The sequence below is a fragment of the Rhipicephalus microplus genome, chromosome 9 (assembly GCF_043290135.1).
Source record: "Rhipicephalus microplus isolate Deutch F79 chromosome 9, USDA_Rmic, whole genome shotgun sequence".
Lineage (NCBI taxonomy): Eukaryota > Metazoa > Arthropoda > Arachnida > Ixodida > Ixodidae > Rhipicephalus > Rhipicephalus microplus.
The window spans coordinates 58,290,906-58,309,633 of NC_134708.1; the positions used below are offsets into that span (position 1 = coordinate 58,290,906).

At 44.9% G+C, this 18,728-nt stretch overlaps 1 protein-coding gene across 2 annotated transcripts in view; it reads right to left on the minus strand.

The window, feature by feature from the left end:
* The window catches only part of LOC119163303 (peroxidase-like), a 158,774-nt gene that overhangs the window by 30,211 nt on the left and 109,835 nt on the right, over positions 1 to 18,728 (minus strand). For both annotated transcript variants that reach the window (XM_075873700.1, XM_075873701.1), the window contains exons 2-3: positions 3,458 to 3,555; positions 1,226 to 1,550 (exon numbers count right to left, since the gene is read on the minus strand). In XM_075873700.1, the coding sequence (XP_075729815.1) occupies positions 1,226 to 1,242 (17 nt within the window). In that variant the 5' untranslated portion in view covers positions 1,243 to 1,550; positions 3,458 to 3,555. The remainder of the gene's footprint in view (positions 1 to 1,225; positions 1,551 to 3,457; positions 3,556 to 18,728) is intronic.

An 18,728-nucleotide genomic window follows, 5' to 3' on the forward strand; every position in this document is an offset into this window, starting at 1 on the left:
GATAGGAGACTATAGGGGCCACGTGCGGAAGCTATGGTATTTTCTCTATTTGTATATTTTTCTAATGTATATTTTCCTATATTTTCCTGATTGCTCTTCGCGATCAACGTTCGGCACGTACATCAGAGGGCACTGAAGGGAATAGCGTGAACAGCGAAGGCTACGTGTAGACTTGTGCGAAGCACCGCTACGTGTCGTATAAAGCTAAGGCTACGCTACTCAACTTACTTTTCCCATTTCGTAAGCGAGCTCTGCTAAGCGAAGGTAACGAGCAGTCCGCATACGGAGGCAGCAAAATACCGTGGTTCATGACAGAAAGCGTCACCGACCTGCATTCTTTACATAAGCGCCAATGTCACGAACTGTGCCTCGCCAACCAACAAGCTATGTCTAACCACCGTGTTTTCGCACGGCAAGCACGACGGTGCACTATAAACTATCCAAACGGGAGAAATAGTACATTAACTAAATGTCAGTGAAGCGTAGTCACAACTTAAGCGGAGTAGATTAAAGACACAGCTTTGAAGTGAAAACGTCAAGGTCATTGGCTGGTTCATCAACACACTGGCGTAACCCACTCCAGGGGATAGGCCATGCATGGTATTGGTAGGTTCTAATGCTCCATGTGTGAATATCCTCTCCTTTTGGAAACCGTGCGTTCTCTTTCTCAGTAATATTAGACTTCTTTGTTAATCGATCCGCATCTGCACACGTTTTAATTTTAACCTTACCAGCAACTGCCAGAAATTTGTAATGATGCAAAGAAAAGCCTTAAAGAAAAAGATAAGAAAATCAGAGAGAGAAAAAATAAGGAAATTTTTATTTGGTTTCCTCCGCTTCTCGATCATGACACCTTGACATGTCATCATCATCGTCATCATCATCTTCATCATAAATTGGGCTACGCTCACTGCAGGGGAAAGGCCTCTCCCATGTGTCTCCAGTCATTTCGATCTTGTGCTTGCAGCAGCCATTCCGCAAACTCAATTTCATCGGCCTGCCCCTCGCGCGCTTGCCTTCTCTTGCAATCTCATCGGTTGCTCTCAACGACCACCTGTTATCTCCCTCTGTCGCTACATGCCATGGCCCTACCCAAAAAGAAGACGCCCCACGCATGTGCAACTAGAAAATGTCAACTAAAAGACGTCAATGAGTGTTGAGTGGCAGGCGGAGAGTGGCCAACAGAGTGAGAAGCAGTCCACCACGAACGAACTGTGTCACTCACCTTGGAACGGATGGCATGTTGGAGGAATTGGCGAATATTGGTGAAGCCGAAGAGTAGGCGGCCACGTCTTCAAGATAGTACGGAGCGGGGCCTGTCACTTCCAGGATGGTCCTGGCGGCGATCTGCTGCTGCCGTTCGGGCGTCGAACACGACGACACGGCGGTCCCCTTGGAGGCGTCAAAAGCAGCACTCGGAGAAACCGACGGTCAAGGCCTGCCCGGCACACGGACTTCTCGTCGCACCGCCAACGTGTTGCTCGTCGATGTCTTCAGTGCCGTCCACGCACCACCGAATCGCTGCGTCGGCCGCCGTATCCTCGGCGTACCTGCGTTATAAGAGCGAAAAACCACGCGCACGTGTCTAAGGACCATTCCGGATTGTGACGGCTAGTGACGCCGCACGTTGGTCGGTGTTGACGCCTTCTGCCGCGTTTGACCGCGGACTCGTGCCAGGCGCCCTCTGGCAGGCGCGTCTTCGACGTCATCGGTTCGGGAAACACCGTGGCAAGCCCACTTCGCTAATGCGCTGCACTATAACGCGTGCAACCGGTCATTAGGTAGCGCGTGCGAGATGGACCTGTCGGTCGTACGGGTCGAAGACGTCTGACCCCTCGCGTGACCCCGTTGCGTAGGCGGGCTAGACGCGTGCATCCGCGTGCGTACTTCAGGAGCGCGACCCCTTCGTGCTAATTGGCGTCTGCCAGGTGTGTACGGGATGCAGCGGACGTAAATCTCTCTCTCTCTCTCTCTCTCGGTCTCTTGCTATTTCGACGTCCCTCTCCCTTGCTAGCGAACTGAACGTTCCTTACCGTCATTGCTTCTCTCCTCTCTTTGTGTTACTTGTTGCATCACAAGAGAATAGTTTTTAACGCTTCCTGGTGCTGCATATCATTTCCTTCTCGTTGGTGGGTGTTTGCTTTCCTTCGACGATCGTTACGGGAATTCAAGGACGGAGGTGGCGGAATGCGGAATGCACTTTCATTTAGGCCTGTAGGTCACGGGGTAGAGTGGGTTAAACGTCAAAGGTATACTTCTTTTTTTTCTGTTGTTTTGTTATATCATTTGTCTGTGCCCGTACGTTATTATGCAGTTGGGGGTTCCGCAACACAGCGTAACTGTCCACTTTGGACTGCGAACGTTACTCGTTGCGCAACTATGTGCATAACCAGACGGGATGTTGCGTTGTCCTGATCTTACTGCCTCGTCGATCTTCCTGTCCTGGTAGCGTCTTCGATCGGGCTTTTCCTCTGAACTCTCGCGTGCTTTATAAATCACCGTGCCTGACCAAGTCCCTGCGCCTATGCTTGTGCCCTATGAGCTCTGTCATGTTCCCGTAACGCGTATTACGTCACAATACCACTGTCTAGATGTCACCTAACTTTAGCTTTTTTTTTGTTTTATCTTGCCTATGTGTGACAATATCAGTGTTACATTATAGCCTCGCCTTATTGTTTAGCTTGCCCGTACGCATCTACATTAGGTGAACATACACAGGAGGATCTATTCCGTCTTGTTTTGTTGCATTTTGTATTATAACATAAACGACTACATTGCGGGCTGCGCTTAGCTGAGATGAAGGGTGTCTGTGTCAAGACTTCAGAGTTGCATGGTCACATAGCATGCTTCAAGCTGCACTGTCTTCTTTAGACACTCTCCAGCTTACTTTAAGGCTTTTGCGGGTATCTGGGACGATGCCAAGAAAAGGCGAAGGGCAGCAGAACCTGTCTCGTGATTTTGTGTATGAAGCTTATCCGAATATGCAGCGGTGATGTATTGTCGTAACATCACCGTTTGGTTGCTCTTAGTTGTGCTTCTATAAGCTATGACTGATGGGGACATATCGCGTATACATGCAATTTAATGCATTCGCACTTGTACACGCATGTACGGCACAGTACCTTTACAGTTTGTCTCATCGTTCTATCGGTCGCTGATCGATTACTGCATCGCATGCAGGTGCGTCTGTTGTCGTTGCATTATACAGTCGTAACTTCTGATCCCATCATTTATTTGTCTATGATTTCGCTTTACCGTACGTCTCATAGCAGTGCATTCTTTTATCACTTCATTTCCCACTCTTCGCTCTTACGATAGAGTGATAAAATGACCGCGTATTAAGAGTGGAATAATAAGACTATGCGTACACCAACGGCAGCTTTAATGGTATACATTCACAAAGAATGTATTTCATACTTAGAAAGAGAGAATGCAGAGAGAGTGCGCACGCGCATACCTTGTGCCAAGTGGGCAGACATGAGACTCCGAGATCCTCTCCGGAAACAATCCGTCAGTCACTGAGCGCTCGCCGGGTATCCGCTGTGGATGACCTTCCTGCAGCGAACATGCGAAGAGAGTTTGTAAACCACCGTAAACAGTTACAAGAAAAACCTTGAAAAGACAAACGTCACTTAAATGCAAGGGTTGGTGGCACATCCTGACACAAAAAACAGGCGATAAATGTTTAAGTATACACGATGAGCTAAGTGGTTAACGCGATTGTAGTAGCTTTAAACACGTATTTCACAGTGCCAGCAGCTTGATGGCGTGTAAGGCAAATCTGTGTAGTGTCGATTAAGCGTACATCAATGAAAACACAAATCAAAGGCTCATTTGTTCTCTTTACCTCTGAAAAAAAAAAGAGACCTGCGATAGGTTTTATTCTTCAGTACCCTGAAAAAAATGTAGTCAAGTGAAAGAACTGTAAAATAAAAACAATGATGTATAGCGAATAAAGCAACACAAGCGGCACTTTAAATGCTAAAAGTACAAGTTAAGTTAGAAGTGGTGAATCACTTTTACCAGGTCTTTAATCTCTACAGAATGCGACAATTAGAAAACTAATGATGGAACCCCTTTATGCGGATAGGCTCACGTGTTCGCCCGTTCTCTGGAAAGCAAACAAGTATGCTTATAAGTAACACAGGTCCTTGGTTCTGACGCGATCTCCAAAGCAAACAGTCCGGCGCGAGATTACCACGCTTCTGCGTGACCGAAGAAAGTGTGCGCGTACGTGTACACTGTCCAGTTTGTTGCGTGCAACCTTGGCCCGACGAAGTTGAGAATAACGTAACGAAGAAAAGAAAAGGAACACGCGATAGGTGTATACTGACAAGCGGGAACCTCCCGCCAAATCACGGGTTTTCTCCGAACACCCTCGGGCAGCAGTAGCAGACATTTCGATAAACAGCGGCGATACGCTAATTTACTCCTTTGCGTTCCTTTTCTTTTCTGCCTCTTAACTGACTAATGCTATACCTTACAATCGGCGCTCTGAACAGGAGCCGCTTTAAGGAAAGCAACGAATAAATTTGAGCGCATCGAGAATCTTGAGCTCTCGACTCGGAATTAGAAGTGAACGGCGGGTATCGAACTATTTGTCTCAAGCCAGGTGAGGTCGAGTTAACTCCCGCCTATTGGGGCCACATAAAGTTGTTTTACTCACTCGCTCTCCCACCACTACGTGAATCTGTAAAGTCCATGAGTTGTGCCTGCTTTTGAACTCATCGCACGTAGTCACTATACGCTTGACTATATACACCATGGTTTTAACGTCACAGTGTTAAAGAGCTTATTTTGAGGAAATGCCGGCGTCGGTGTCGGTGTCGGTGTCGGTGGTATTGGTCATGAGCAAAAAACAGCACTGTCTGCGACCGAAAAGTTGAGAAATATACAAATAAAAAAATTCCGGCACCCTAAAACTTCGCCTTTAGTAGTTGAACGCGATAGCCACATCCTGTTCTCAGTGCATACTTCAAACACTTAGTGCATGAAAGTTTTTCGAATTTGCTATGCACCCACTACGTGGCGCAGCAGCGTGTGTGCCTTTTGTAGTGGGGTACCGGCCTTCAGCCACGGAGTCATTATGATAATCACAAAATTATGACGCCCGCTGGCTATGGACGCTTGTACCACGCATTATCACTGCAATATGCCGTGTTGCATTGTGATGCATGTACATAGAAAGCGTGTGTTTGTGAAGCATGAAAGCTACTTTCACTGCACTTCCAAGCAGAGGAAGTTATTTTGCCTGTATTCACAAGCAGAGGAGGGGCCGTTTGGTAGAACATCAGCGTGCCACGTAAACGATCCTGGTTCAATCCTCAGTCATACCCACACAACCCTGATTCGGTCCTTACTCTGCTCTAAGATTTTTATCGTTTACTTATTTTATTTGCAACGTTCCCAATTTTTCGATCACGCATAAGATGATGATTTTTCGCCAACAACCAACGACGCCCACACCGGTGCCAGAATTTCTGCGAAAGGAACTCTTTAACGATATCGCGTTAGTAATGAAAATCTTCGGTTCGAGTGGAACAAAAAAACCGTAGGAATATCTTGTTGTAGGAACAGTCGTCTTAACGCGTATAATGTTGCGCGGCAGAATCATGGAACACCGGCCAGTGTCAAAACGCGCGAATTGCGTTACTAGTTGGTGTTTTAAAGGCCTACATAATACGGAGCGCTCAGAAACATTTAGTCGTCATCTGCAAAAATCAAAATTAAAAGGAGCAGCTTTGCAAGTTGGCGTGTCACGTTTTAAACGTGTATAGTAAACCTTTCAATGATTCGCAAAAGGAAGAACTGCGGCTCACTGGGCACCTAACAACTGCACTTGCAGTAGGCATTGTAGGATAGTTTGAAGTGACTCGTGCTACGAGCACAGACGTTCGATTGCGTGCGGGTGCGGTTGAGGAACGCACCGAGAATCGAAGGAAGACTATAGCGTTTGAGAAGGCGATGCATGTGCGTCAGGCACGGTTACGATATCTCGTTCTACTTTTGAAAGCGAAGGTCAACCGTTCTCCTATGTCTTTTTTTTTTTAATTTTAATCTCCATTTTGAGCTGTCCTCTTTAACCTGAGCCGACTAGCAGCCCTGTGATTGGGTACTGTTTAGGTAGAGTTGTCCCTGCGCCATAAAAAAAAAAAATCTACTGTCAACATCAATTTGTCGGACCTCTCAAACGTGGATTCCACGGATGCTGCCACCTCGAATGTTTTAGAATGTAGAGACACCGTACGCGTGTAAACATGCCACTCGACGTGGCATGTTGATCTGATAGAAATGACGGCGAGTGATATAGTGGTCGGCGTGCAGCCACACGTGTCACGCACAAATCCGGTACATCTCGCGTCGTATCGCGCTTTTGCATCTCTATCTCTTTCTCTCACATGCACGCAAATTGATGTTTCGAAAGCTGAAGCAAATTTATATGCGTATTCATGGCACCGCGTAGCACTATACATGCGTAAAGACAGACTTTCGAAATTGAAAAAAAAAAAGGAATAATTTAAATCACGCCATATCCACGGAATGAATGATGATAAGTGGGTGAAGCTTGAGAGGGCGGGGGGGGGGGGATCATCGGTAAGCCGTAAATCTCCCGTGGAAAGCTTGCCCATCACATCGTTAGAAAACAGTAAGACTGGGTGGATATCATGCAAATCAACTTTTATTTTCTTCTTGTTTGTTTGTTGTTTAGTTTCTTCGTTAGTTTTTTTATTTCTTTGTTGTCATGGCGGTTGGGTTGCAAGGTCCCTTTATCGTTACGGCTGTCTGGCTCGTGAAACGAAGTGAGAAAGGTTCTTGTACTGGCTGCAGTGGGAAGTTTGCAAACGCCAAGTCTATGCACGTCCCTCTGATTGTGGTAGGTTGCATATGAACGCATCTGAGTGCGTATTTAGGAGGCATGTGCTGCACGATGCAGTCATTGGCAATGATGTTCATCCGTCCGGGTTGTCTGTCTGTCTGTCTGTCTGTCTGTCTGTTTGTCTGTCTGTCTGTCTATGTATGTATGTATGTATGTATGTATGTATGTATGTATGTATGTATGTATGTATGTATGTATGTATGTATGTATGTATGTATGTATGTATGTATGTATGTATGTATGTATGTATGTGTGTATGTGTGTGTGTGTGTGTGTGTGTGTGTGTGTATGTATGTATGTATGTATGTATGTATGTGTGTATGTATGTGTGTATGTATGTATGTGTGTATGTATGTATGTGTGTTTGTGTGTATGTGTGTATGTATGTATGTATGTATGTATGTATGTATGTATGTATGTATGTATGTATGTATGTATGTATGTATGTATGTATGTATGTATGTATGTATGTATGTATGTATGTATGTATGTATGTATGTATGTATGTATGTATGTATGTATGTATGTCACTCACACTAGCGCCAGCTGCTGAGTGATTCATAAACTAGGTGGTTACGAACCGGTCGCAAAAGACATGCATGGACAGACCCATGGCTTTAGGAGCTTCGTCCCTGAAAATGACCACGTGTGTCTGTGCTTCGCTGCAAAGCATGTTTGAAAACACTGCGTGAGATATAGCGCCATCTGGCAGTAAGATGGGGGAACGAAAGTGCTTTTAGAATGCAGGAGCACTTGTTGGTGGCAGCATTGGGTCATTTTAGTTAACGCCTCTGAATTTTTCAGCGAAGCGTTCATAACGCTTTTTCGTTCATAATGTCGCATTGTGAGCGCTGCATAATAAACTCTTCAGTCTTTGGAATTACGTATCAATCAATTTTCTGAATTGATTAACACACACTAACACTTACCTATTGATGTCGCGTCTGAAATATGCGTAAATATTTGCTTTTTGATTGACAACGATCACAAGTATGAACGCAGCCACTAGATCAAGATGAGTGGGCTTTGAGCACATGCTTAAAATTTCGCCGGGTAACTGAATCGTAGGACAGGCAGAGAGTCTGAGACTTCTGCGCCTTTAAAATGCTGAAGAGAGGCGGCATAGGGGACGAACGTTAATTGTGATAACAGATTCTGCACTAGTTTTCAGGGCTGCAATCGCTCGTTGACACGAAAGGCGTGCGTTTGAACGCCACCACAGTGGTCGCGTGGTCGCATTTTGATGTAGCTGGAATACTAGAGTACTGTTTACACTCTTAAAAAAAAATACCCATTTGACTTTTATTTAGGACCGATGACTCGCCACGTATAAGACAATCTTTCACGACAATCTTGAATTCTCTTTAGGGATTATTATCCCCTCGTCGGGGAGTGGAAAGTCAAGGAAGAGAGTTAACGCGGGGTCTTTTTAAAGGGACACGCTAATGCTACAGCTACCGCTAGACTGCAGTTACGCTACACCACAGTTAAAGAAAAAAAACACGGATAATGTCTTCTGTGGGGTCCTTAGCTTAATCGTGGCCTAGTTTCAATAGTTTTTTCTAACACAGAAACAAGCCCTTCGAAACAGTCATTTTTTCGCATACTCTTTCAAAGCGAGTCATAACCTTTGCGATTCAGGACTCGTCGAAAATAATAACACATACTCTTTTTTTTTATCCTGGATTGTACGGTGCGATGTGAGTTCACGTCGAGGAAACCACAGGTTGCCGAAAATCTCCTGAGCCCTCTACTAAGGAGTTTCTTATACTCTGAGATTCTACGGTACGTTGAATACAACGAACAAACCCTACTAAAATTCACCTCAGTACCTCTTGGAAGCAAATTGACGCGCATAGATTGCTGGTATACATCCTAAACGGGCGTTGTACTATGCCAACTGTGACACCACATGTAATGATTACGCAGAGAAATTGAGTTCTCACTAACCGAGAGTCGCCCCTGCGACTTAAGACGAAAGAAGCGACGGATCCAGAAGCGAAGAAGCGATAAAAGGGGGGAGGGATTATGATTATATGTCAGCTAACGTTAATATACGAATTAATGCCTTTCCTGTATGTCATGCATGGGTCATATTCGCAGGTGATTTTGATGTAGATTTCGAGAAAGATATCACTACTGGTCTGCGAAATGACTTAAGTTTATAAATCAAGTTTTGCTTCCTGGTGATGTCTAGCGACCACATAGCCCGAAAAAAATTCAGTAGTAGCTCTGTAACCGATGTAGAATCCGTAGCTTCCCCGAACAAGGCGTTATTATTCGCAACAGGCGAGAAAATATAGTGAACACCATTTGGCCGTTTCACAAGTGTTTAATAATTTTTAGACCCCTGAAATACGGGGTTTTCGATAGACTGAGACTATTTGGGGCATTAAGCCCCACAAATGATCCAACCGCAATTAATCGAAGCGGCTATTCGAAGTAAATTGACACGAGAACTGTTGGTATTACCTGAAGGCCGTTCGCTATGCAACACCAGCAGTGGTTTCTTACGAAGTGGATCCGTATAGAAGCTGAGTGCGCAGTAGGAGGGAATCGAACCCGCGACTTACGTCTCGGCCCGGTGAGCAGCGCAGCTGAGCTGAAGCCGTCTCGGTGCGCCGAGAGCGATGCCAGTGTGGAACGCGACCGCTCTGGATAACCACGTCAGAGGAGGCTGCCTCTCCAAGCGATTTCCGTTATATTGTTTGGTTTCGTATATCGCGTGGTGCACGTCTCGAGCCCCGTTTCTTCGAGATTAAGCGGGACGCCGTCAGTGTACCCGCTATTTGAATTGCAAGTCGTGACTTTGTACGGTGATTTGATAGTGATTCGCCGCTGAAGGGGAAGACGAGGAGTCGATAGCCAAGAATGCCCCGGGTGCTGGCGTCCGCTTCAGTGGTTGCTGGTGTTGAAAGACGGGCTATACAGCGGGGCAAGGGTCAGCCGTTGCCTTAGTTCGTTCCCTCGATTCGTGCATGACTATCTGAACAGTTTCAGGATCGGTTCGACACAAACTGAAATAAGCCACGAGAGAGAGAGAGAGAGAGAGAGAAAGAAAATTAAGGCAGTTTTGCACTAGTGGAGCCTGAAAGAAGTGCGGATTATGATGGTGATGGTTACGATTATGATAATGGTGGCATATATGTATGGCTCACTTCAAGTGCGGAACTCGGCAGCCTTCTTCGGTTTTCTTTTTCTTTCCTCCCCTCATTATTTCTTTTCCGATTGTCCAGTTTTTTCTTGCCTTTCTTTCTCTCAATATTTCTATATCTATTTATTTTTCTTCCTATCTTTTTTTTATTGGTTTCTTTCGCTGTCTGTCTCTCGCCTGCTTTCTTCTCTACTTTTATACGTCGTTTTTGCCTGCGTTGCGCCAAGCGACAGCAGCAGACAACATACCGGCCCGGGCTTCTAAAATGCTCTGCACTCATTATGAACATCAAGACGCACCAACAACAAGAGGAGGAAGACCTTTTTGACGCGAGCGCACACTCAATGCGCTACAGATGGCTATGCTTTACGTTGTTTGGCCTGCGTTGCACCAAACGGTGATACGACAGCTCTGTCCCCCATAGAGTACACCGCGCTTAATCCTTCGACACGCTACCTATGAAGAACCGCCTGTAAAGGTGTCAAATCACTACAACGTAACTTCAAGGCACTCAATATTGTATTGCAACAAGAATAATGAGCTAGCAGTTGAATTTGTCTGTGTTATAGTAACTCGTTCAAATTTGGCTGCAAATGAATATCTCTTAATCCCGAAATATTCATGCTTGGATTTGGTATAAACATTATCAAATCTCAGGGCGGGATTATAGTGCAAGTTCATTTTTGGTCATGTCTGTTTTGAGCAAAACATTGTTTGCAGGAAGCGGCACGTCCCACGACTCGTCGAAAGTATAGTATGGAGCCTTCAGAAAAGTGATGATATGTATCAGTACACTGAAAAATGAAGTTAAATGAAGAGAAACTTATTATGCAGGAGGTTCAGTTCATCCAAAGTACGATATATCATCCTATTTCGCACACTCTACTTGACGCAAATAAAAAAAAAAGCGAGTGGTGTACACGATTGTGTACATATCGTCTGAAAGGATTGAAAAAAAAAAGATTTTAATGGTGTATCAAGCGGCAAAGTTTGAAGGGAGAAGCTTGTGTCTCGCTCACTGCTTTTGAACCATAGTTTTTGTGTCTGCTGGCTCGAAAGTCGCGGGTTTGATTCCAGCCAGGTTGGTCGCATATCAATAAAGGTTTAATAACTACAGGAGCGTGTACTCCGTAATGTAAGTGCATCATGCATAGTTGCTTTTAGGTAGATTCGAAAGTGAGTCAGAATCGAAAAATAGCCAAAGTGGTGCCAGGATTATCGCTATATTTGTAGCCAAATAGAACAGAAACGCTGCTATGAGTGCACGCAACTTTTAATATTGTGCAGCGAATCGTAGGATTCTGAATGAGCAAGACCAGGGAATAGGTGGACAACAATATCATGGCTCACGTAAATGATGTGTGTGCTGCGGCTCTCTTTCTGGTTCGAGCCGCCGTGCTGCCATGCAGGCATTTTTGCCAGTGCCATCGCTTTCTGCGTGTTATACCTACGGAGCTCGTGGTGACCTTTTCTCACAAGCTGCTGTATATTTCAATCGCTATAATACTATTGTGTCCAATGAAAAAAAAAATGAGCCTGTAAGTGTACACTTCTTTCGTTGGAGTGCTATGCAGCTTAGGTAAGGTGCACCTCCGGACACATGCACCTCCGGACACATGTTTGTTGTTTGGTGGCAAAGAGTGTTTTCGTGATTGGTTGGTGCATACAAAGGCTTTCTGAGCATGATGGTGTCGTGAAGCACTCGTCAATTTGTTTTCGTTTTGCTAAACCGTCGAGTTACTTATTTTAAGGGCGTGATTGTTTTCCCTCATGCTTGGCCTTCAAGCCACCGATAAGTTGCAAGTTAATAAATAAAATACAATAAATTCCGTGCGCCTGTATACAGTTTATGCGAAATAGACATCTTACCACGTACTACAAAGCGACATCACGCCATTCAATCGTACACGTCAGTGGGAACATTAAAAGTTCAAGAGTAGACAGGAAGTAGCCACGGAGCCAACCTAAAATGTTTGTCTCCGGACGATGTCGTAAAAATAGCGTAATATGGCGCAATGCACCTTTCAACGACCACCCTGAGTGCATTTGTTAATGAACAGCGACTGATTTAAAATTTTCCGGAGCCCCCTTTCTACGGCGTGCCTTATTATTATTATAACGTGGTTTTAGCTCGCAGGACTCTTCGAATTGTCACGAAACTGGGGTAAAAGAGTTGGAATGGCACGAAAACTGACTATCATATGCTTTGGTAGTTCAGTAAACCACGCTTTATTTCTAACTTTGTTCTTGTTTTACGAATCATGTCCTTTTCAAGCTTCTTCTTTTTTTTCATTGTTATTTTGATAGGTACTCGTGTCAATCCGCCCTGCTACGGCCTCTACTTGGGGCTAGCAGTATTGCAAATGAATGAAAAAATAAATAACTAAATAATTGAATAAAAAATAAATTTCATATCGTGTTTTGTATGGTACTTTCACAACACCGCTGCTTTACGAGTCAATTTCGTGGCATGTTTTGTGCACCTACTGTAACAGGGCGAAGCCTACGGGTTGTGAAGTGAGACAAACGCAGGGGGGACCAGCTGTCGACATACGAGCTTAGAGGCAGGTAACGCTTGTGTCATATGACGCAGAGATGGTTTGCTGCATATGAGCCACCGCAGTAAAAGCAATCCATGGGCCTGCCTGCCCGCTTTTCAGGCGGAAGCGTTAAAGAACTCGTTTCGCAGAAATGCAGAAATTCCGGCGTCGGCGTCGTTCGTAGTGACCGAAAAATCATCATCTTGTGCGTGACCGAAAACTCGAGAACGATGCAAATGAAAGAAATAATATTAAAGGTCCTGAATCACAGTGGGAATTGAAGACAGGATAACCGCTGTTCATTGGAGGAACTTACTGGATTCCTAGAGAAGGCAAGCGAGTTAGGGGGAGACAGAATGTTAGGTGGGCAGATGAGATTAAGAAGTTTGCAGGGTATAAATTGGCAGCAGCAAGCACCGGACCGAGTTGACTGGCGGAACATGGGAGAGACCTTTTTCCTGCAGTGTACGTAGTCATGATGATGATGATGATGATTATGATGTTATACCGCATGGCCGCGCATCTGCTCGTAAATACAGCACTTAAAAAGAACTTCCTCTGCTGAGAAATGCAGTGAAAGTTGTTGTCATGTTTTAAAAACACACACGTCCTGTATACATGCTTCAGAATACGCCATGAAATATTGCAGAAATAGAGCGTGGTACAAGCGTACATTGCCATCAGGCGTCAGAACGCGTGATTGTCATAATGACTTCATGGTTTAAAGCCGGTCACCCATTGCAAAGGCACAGACGTTACTGCGCCTATATTCTCTTAAGGCCACGTAGTGAATGCATAGCAAGTTCGAAAATATTTCATGCACTAAGTGTTTGAAGCACGCACTAGGGACAGGATATCGCTATCTCGTTCAACTATGAAAGGCGAAGTTTGAGAGTCTCTCCCTTCTGTTCTAGCACGTACACTGCCAGCACGTACAGCCTGGAAGGAAATTGGCCACCGATTATCATATGCGCGCTGAAGCTGTATTCCTGCTTAGCCCGAGAAAATACAGTCTCTAAAGTCTCAGCCTGTTGTACTGTTTTCACCTCAGGTAGCTGCGAATCAAATTAGTGGAAACATGCTTTAATGGAGCATAAATTCACATTTAACGCCGGTAGTACGTGGTTCAGCCCTCCCGCTAACCAGCACAATACGTTTCCCCGTGTAACTATCACTTAAATAAACTGCAAGAATGGCTACTTTTGCAGCAAAGCTTTATTTAAGGTACCCTATTCCGCGAGTTAACTTGGCGGCTGTCTTGCGCAGTACGCTCGAGGCGTACGCTGGCGCTAAACGAGAACGCAAACACAATAGACTCAAGCCGCAACGCATCGATCACGCCGAGGCGAAAGTGTTTACGGCCAATCTCGTGACATAAATACGAGCCGTGGTGAGACGGGACCACCAGAGGTGCCCGAGGCAGACCCCCGAAGAGTCGAAAGAAGCGGGAAGCCGGAAGAGAAAGCCATGCGGGGTGTACTGCTGTAAACGACGACATAGAAACCAGCGTCGGTGGCTCGACGAGACGACTCGAAGAGGTTGGCGTTGTCACGATTCTCACGCCGGGCCGTCGGACCACGGGAAATTCGTTAACGAGTTAAAGTGCCCCCTAAAGAACGCCCGAGGGTAGAACGAACGAGCGCGTTGATTCTATCCTCGTGTTTCCGGTATTTCCGGCGCAGTTCGTGATGCCAGCTCCATCTTGGCAAAACTTGTGGTGCTTGTAGGTAGATGCATATACTGAAATAAAAATGGAACGATGCGTACCACCGTCAAGAAAGGATTCAAAACAGAACAGAAAGGACACCCTTATTATGTTCTGCCCTGAATACTTACTTGGTGGCACGCCTACTTTTGTTATTTTCTGTATGTACGCGGGACGTCGGGAGGAAGTAAGCTCGCGATTGGTCTATGTACGAGGGTTATCACTTGTGAAGTGAACCGCCATGGTGGTCTAATTGTTATGGCGGCTTGACTGCTGCACTCGAAGGTCTCAGGAATCAAATCCCGGCCGCGATGACCGCCTTCCCATAGAGGCAAAAACGCTACAGGACTGTGTACTCAGTTTTAGGCGAAGATTTAACGAACGCAAGACGAACGAAATTTTCGGAGCCTTTCGCGCCCACGTCTCTCATAATTATGTCATGGTTTTGGGACGCATGATCCCGGCGATTAATAAATTGCCCCCTTAGGTTGCGTCACCTGGAGAGTGTGCTGGTGCGAATGACCCTTAAGGTGCCACATCGGGACATCTCACTCTAGTAGGAACAAATACTAGGGGGCAGACATTCTGCGAATTCAGTTCATAGGCTCAAATATCGACTTGACTGTGTTAGTGAAAGTATCCCAGTATTCGAGTGACGTCACACACGCCGTATAGTGCGATGAGTGAAGCTTTCATTGTGCTTCTTGAGATAAGCAGATAATGCTTATATATGTTCTTATCAACATGTAATTATCCAAGAAAATGTCAGCTTTCAGACGTGTGCTATGGGACGTCCTTTTGTATATTCTAGCCGCATATTTGATATGATTTGATACGAATACAGATTTTATTTCATTTCATTTTGGTTTGAATTACCATACGTTATAGAACAAAATGCAAGCTAGGGAACAAAACACCGGCATTATGATGACATTGTATGCCCACCATAGGTCTCACATGTGCTAATAGAAGCGAAGGACATGAAAAAAAATGTTTTTTTATTCTGAGTTCACCACTGAGTTTTATTCTGAGTTCGCTAAACATAGCTACGCAGCACAAGCTGCCTGTAATCTGAAAATTGCGGTATTCCCTCTTGTAGCTACACCTTACGCGTGTACACGACTACTGGTACAGGCGGATATTCTATACTACAGCTCGGCTGCTTAGCATTCTGGCTTCGCTATAGACGCGTCTGAAGGAACGCGCGTACAAGATGGATGGGCGGTCACTTTTTCCCTTCTGTTTCTCTCCTTTCTGACCGGAGTTATTTTCGACTCCCGTTCTCATCCATAACGAGTGACACACCGCCTTCTTTTTGTTGCTACTCCGTCTACGCAGTCTGGAAGCGTCAAGCGAAAAAAAAAAGAAATCGGTGAAGCTTTAGCTAAACTACTCAAGACATTTAACAACGAAACTGCACAATTCTGAAGAATAAATCTGGTTGATTTCTGAATTTATTCTAGGCCTTAGCTAGGTGACGCGAGTTGCTTCTAGGTTTTTTCTATGCCGTTGCTGGGCTTTCTAAAGACGGGTGATGCTAGGTTTTTCCCACGTTGATTTTCAGCGCTGTGGGTTTCACGTCAAACCGCAAACAGTCGCAAACATGACACGAGTGTCCGAAATCCAGAGACGGAAACTCGCACTGAAACGGAGCACGCGCATATCAAAAGATCTACGGGAACGTCGTTGTTGGTGTGTACGCTTCCCGCCAATCCGAGGTATCCTCGCAGCCACCCTTTGCCTTTCTCGTTCTCTAGTGTTCTCTCGTTGCACAGTCGACCACAAAAGTTTATTGACCACGGGAGTGCGGGGCCGAAAGCCTCTTCGCGACACTTCCGCTTTATATGTCAGCGACAATCGACAGCACAGCACAGCAGCACACAAGACGCATTTCCACCTCAGTCTAGGGCCTGTCTGTTTTCCGACTGCCGGTACAAACACAATTTTCACTGCTCGCTATTTGACGCGACGTTTCTTTGGCGTCTTTGTCTACTTGCTTGTGCGTCGAGAGCAGTTTATGAGCTCAACTGTTATCAGTCGCATCGCATCGCACCATGAGAGCGTTGATCATGCTACGAAAACAGAAATGTGACGGTCAGACTGCAGACGTGCGCTTCGCGTGAAAAACTGCGAACCAACTATGCCCTACACGGCAGTATAAAGTTGAAAGACCAGTGAATAACGAGAAGAGCCGTTTCCGGCTTAGCACTGTGGTCGGCGGTCGATGGCGCACCGCTGGGTGGCGCGGACTGACACTTTAGCAGACGCTCGCGGGTTCCACAAACGTTTGCGGTTGACTGTACATACTCGGGACCTTCGTTCACCGCCATCGCCTTGCAGCCATTTGTTGGGCTAACTGCTGCCCTCCTCATTATTAATGAACCACTGGTGAGTAGGACGGGGATTTGCCCGATGTCCGCGGGACACACCCGTTTGTGATGATGATATAATTTTTTTTTCGGTTCGCTGGACGAGGATCGACTTGTTAAAAACAGGTTCGCTATAAAAGAACGAATCAAAGTGAAAAGCGAGGTCATATTAGGTGCTGGTCGAGTGTGATTGCCTGGCCTACTGTCTCAAGGCCTCGTTTTGTATGTACGAGGCTTTGGAAATGACGAAAATAAGAATAATGAAAATGTCAACGGAGCCATTAAGATAACCTATTTCTCTCAGTCTGACGGTTTTATTTTATTATACTTTTCAATGTCGCCGACATAACTTCAATAACGTTTCAGAATTTTCGCATCTTGTACTAGCGGAAAGGCGCGAGCCGGTCTTGGAGGGAAGGCTACGGCGTGGTGTGGTCGAAATAGTAAATTTAATTTTTTGAATAGTTTGTGCATTGTGAGACATGTCTATTTTTTATGCACTGTCTCTTTTCGCAGCATATTTTCTGTGATTTCCATGAATGGCAGATGGGGCAAATAAAAGAAAATAAAAAAGGGGGAGAATGTCTTGGAACAGTTTCCGTCCAGGGGAGAGGCTGCTAATTCTTAGGAACATTTTTACTCTTGCTTTTTCAGCAAAGTACGTCGACATAAATATTCCTGAAATAATAATAATAATAATAATAATAATAATAATAATAATAATCGGAAGTAGAAGAAAAAGAACAACAACCCTGAGGAATTTCTACAAGGTACGACTTCTCCAGCCTTTCCATTTGGGACGTGCAATTAATTTGTTACTATTCGTGAAGATGCTACAAAGAACTTTTTCGCGAAACGCCGCAGTGAATAAAAAAATACTCTATACTCTGTGACAACCTAAAAAAAAATTTGCCTCCCCATCCCCAAGAAAAAAAAAACAAAAAAAGACACATACACACAGAACCACGGAGAGCCTATAACATACATACACCTGAGAAAGGTATACGTAGCCGTAGGTAGGATGCTTAGGTAGCCGCTTTCCGTTTAAACAGTAAGCTTTTTTTTTCTGGACTAATGTAAATACCACAGATACGAAAAGTTAAAGACTTGTCTATACTGCCTAAATTATTACGTTTGGCTAAGCAGTCCATACCTGAACAAACTTAGCACACCGAACATGATGTTATTCTGTTTTGCCGTTTGTGGCTAAGGGTGGATTACCACGAAGCTGTTCTTGTTTTCAGTCGAAATGATTGGCAGCCCTTTCTGGGACAACTTGGCAGCGGGGAAACATTACAGCACATCATCTGGGACCACCCTCGCTGTGATGCGCAGAAGAAATCGCTCTACCTCGCTCTGCCTCGCATAGACTACAGACCGATGGCGGCAAAAACTATTCTAGGATGTCGTCCCGGGAGGTCATCGCGGGTGCAGGCAACGAAGGCAGGGCTCGATCTCTTGAAGACAACAGCAGTTGCACCGATGGTTATAGACCGTAGAGTTTCATACAAAATTATTGTATTATTGTAATAAAGTTTATGTTATTGAATAATGGCTTCATCATCACTGTGAGGTGTGCTTCACTTTGTGAGTGCCTGCTCTCTCTCTCTCTCTATCCATCTTTAAAACTGCCCCATTCATTAAGATCGTTAAAATTAACTAACCGCACTCGCTTCGCAGTAGAAGGAAGTTTACTACTACTCCAAGTTCGCTCTAATTACGGCATAAAATTATCGTCATTCACAGCCATTTCGTTATGGAACTCTATTCCACCTACTATAAGGTCTTTAGCTAAGCTACACACATTAAAAAAAAAAAAACTTTAAAATTATAACTACTAACATAAATTATTCTATTCATTTCTTTCTGATTAGTGATAGAGCGTTTGTATTGTTGTAGTTGTATCTATTACTATGTTTTATTCGTTTCGCGATATACCCTGTTATGTAACATTGTTCTGTTTATACTATTTCGTCTTGCCATTTTCCATAGCAATTTTTTTCAGGCTTTTTTTATTGCGGGTACCCCTACAGACTTCGGACAAGGGGACTCTAGTCTGTAAAACGTTTCCTTAATTTTATGT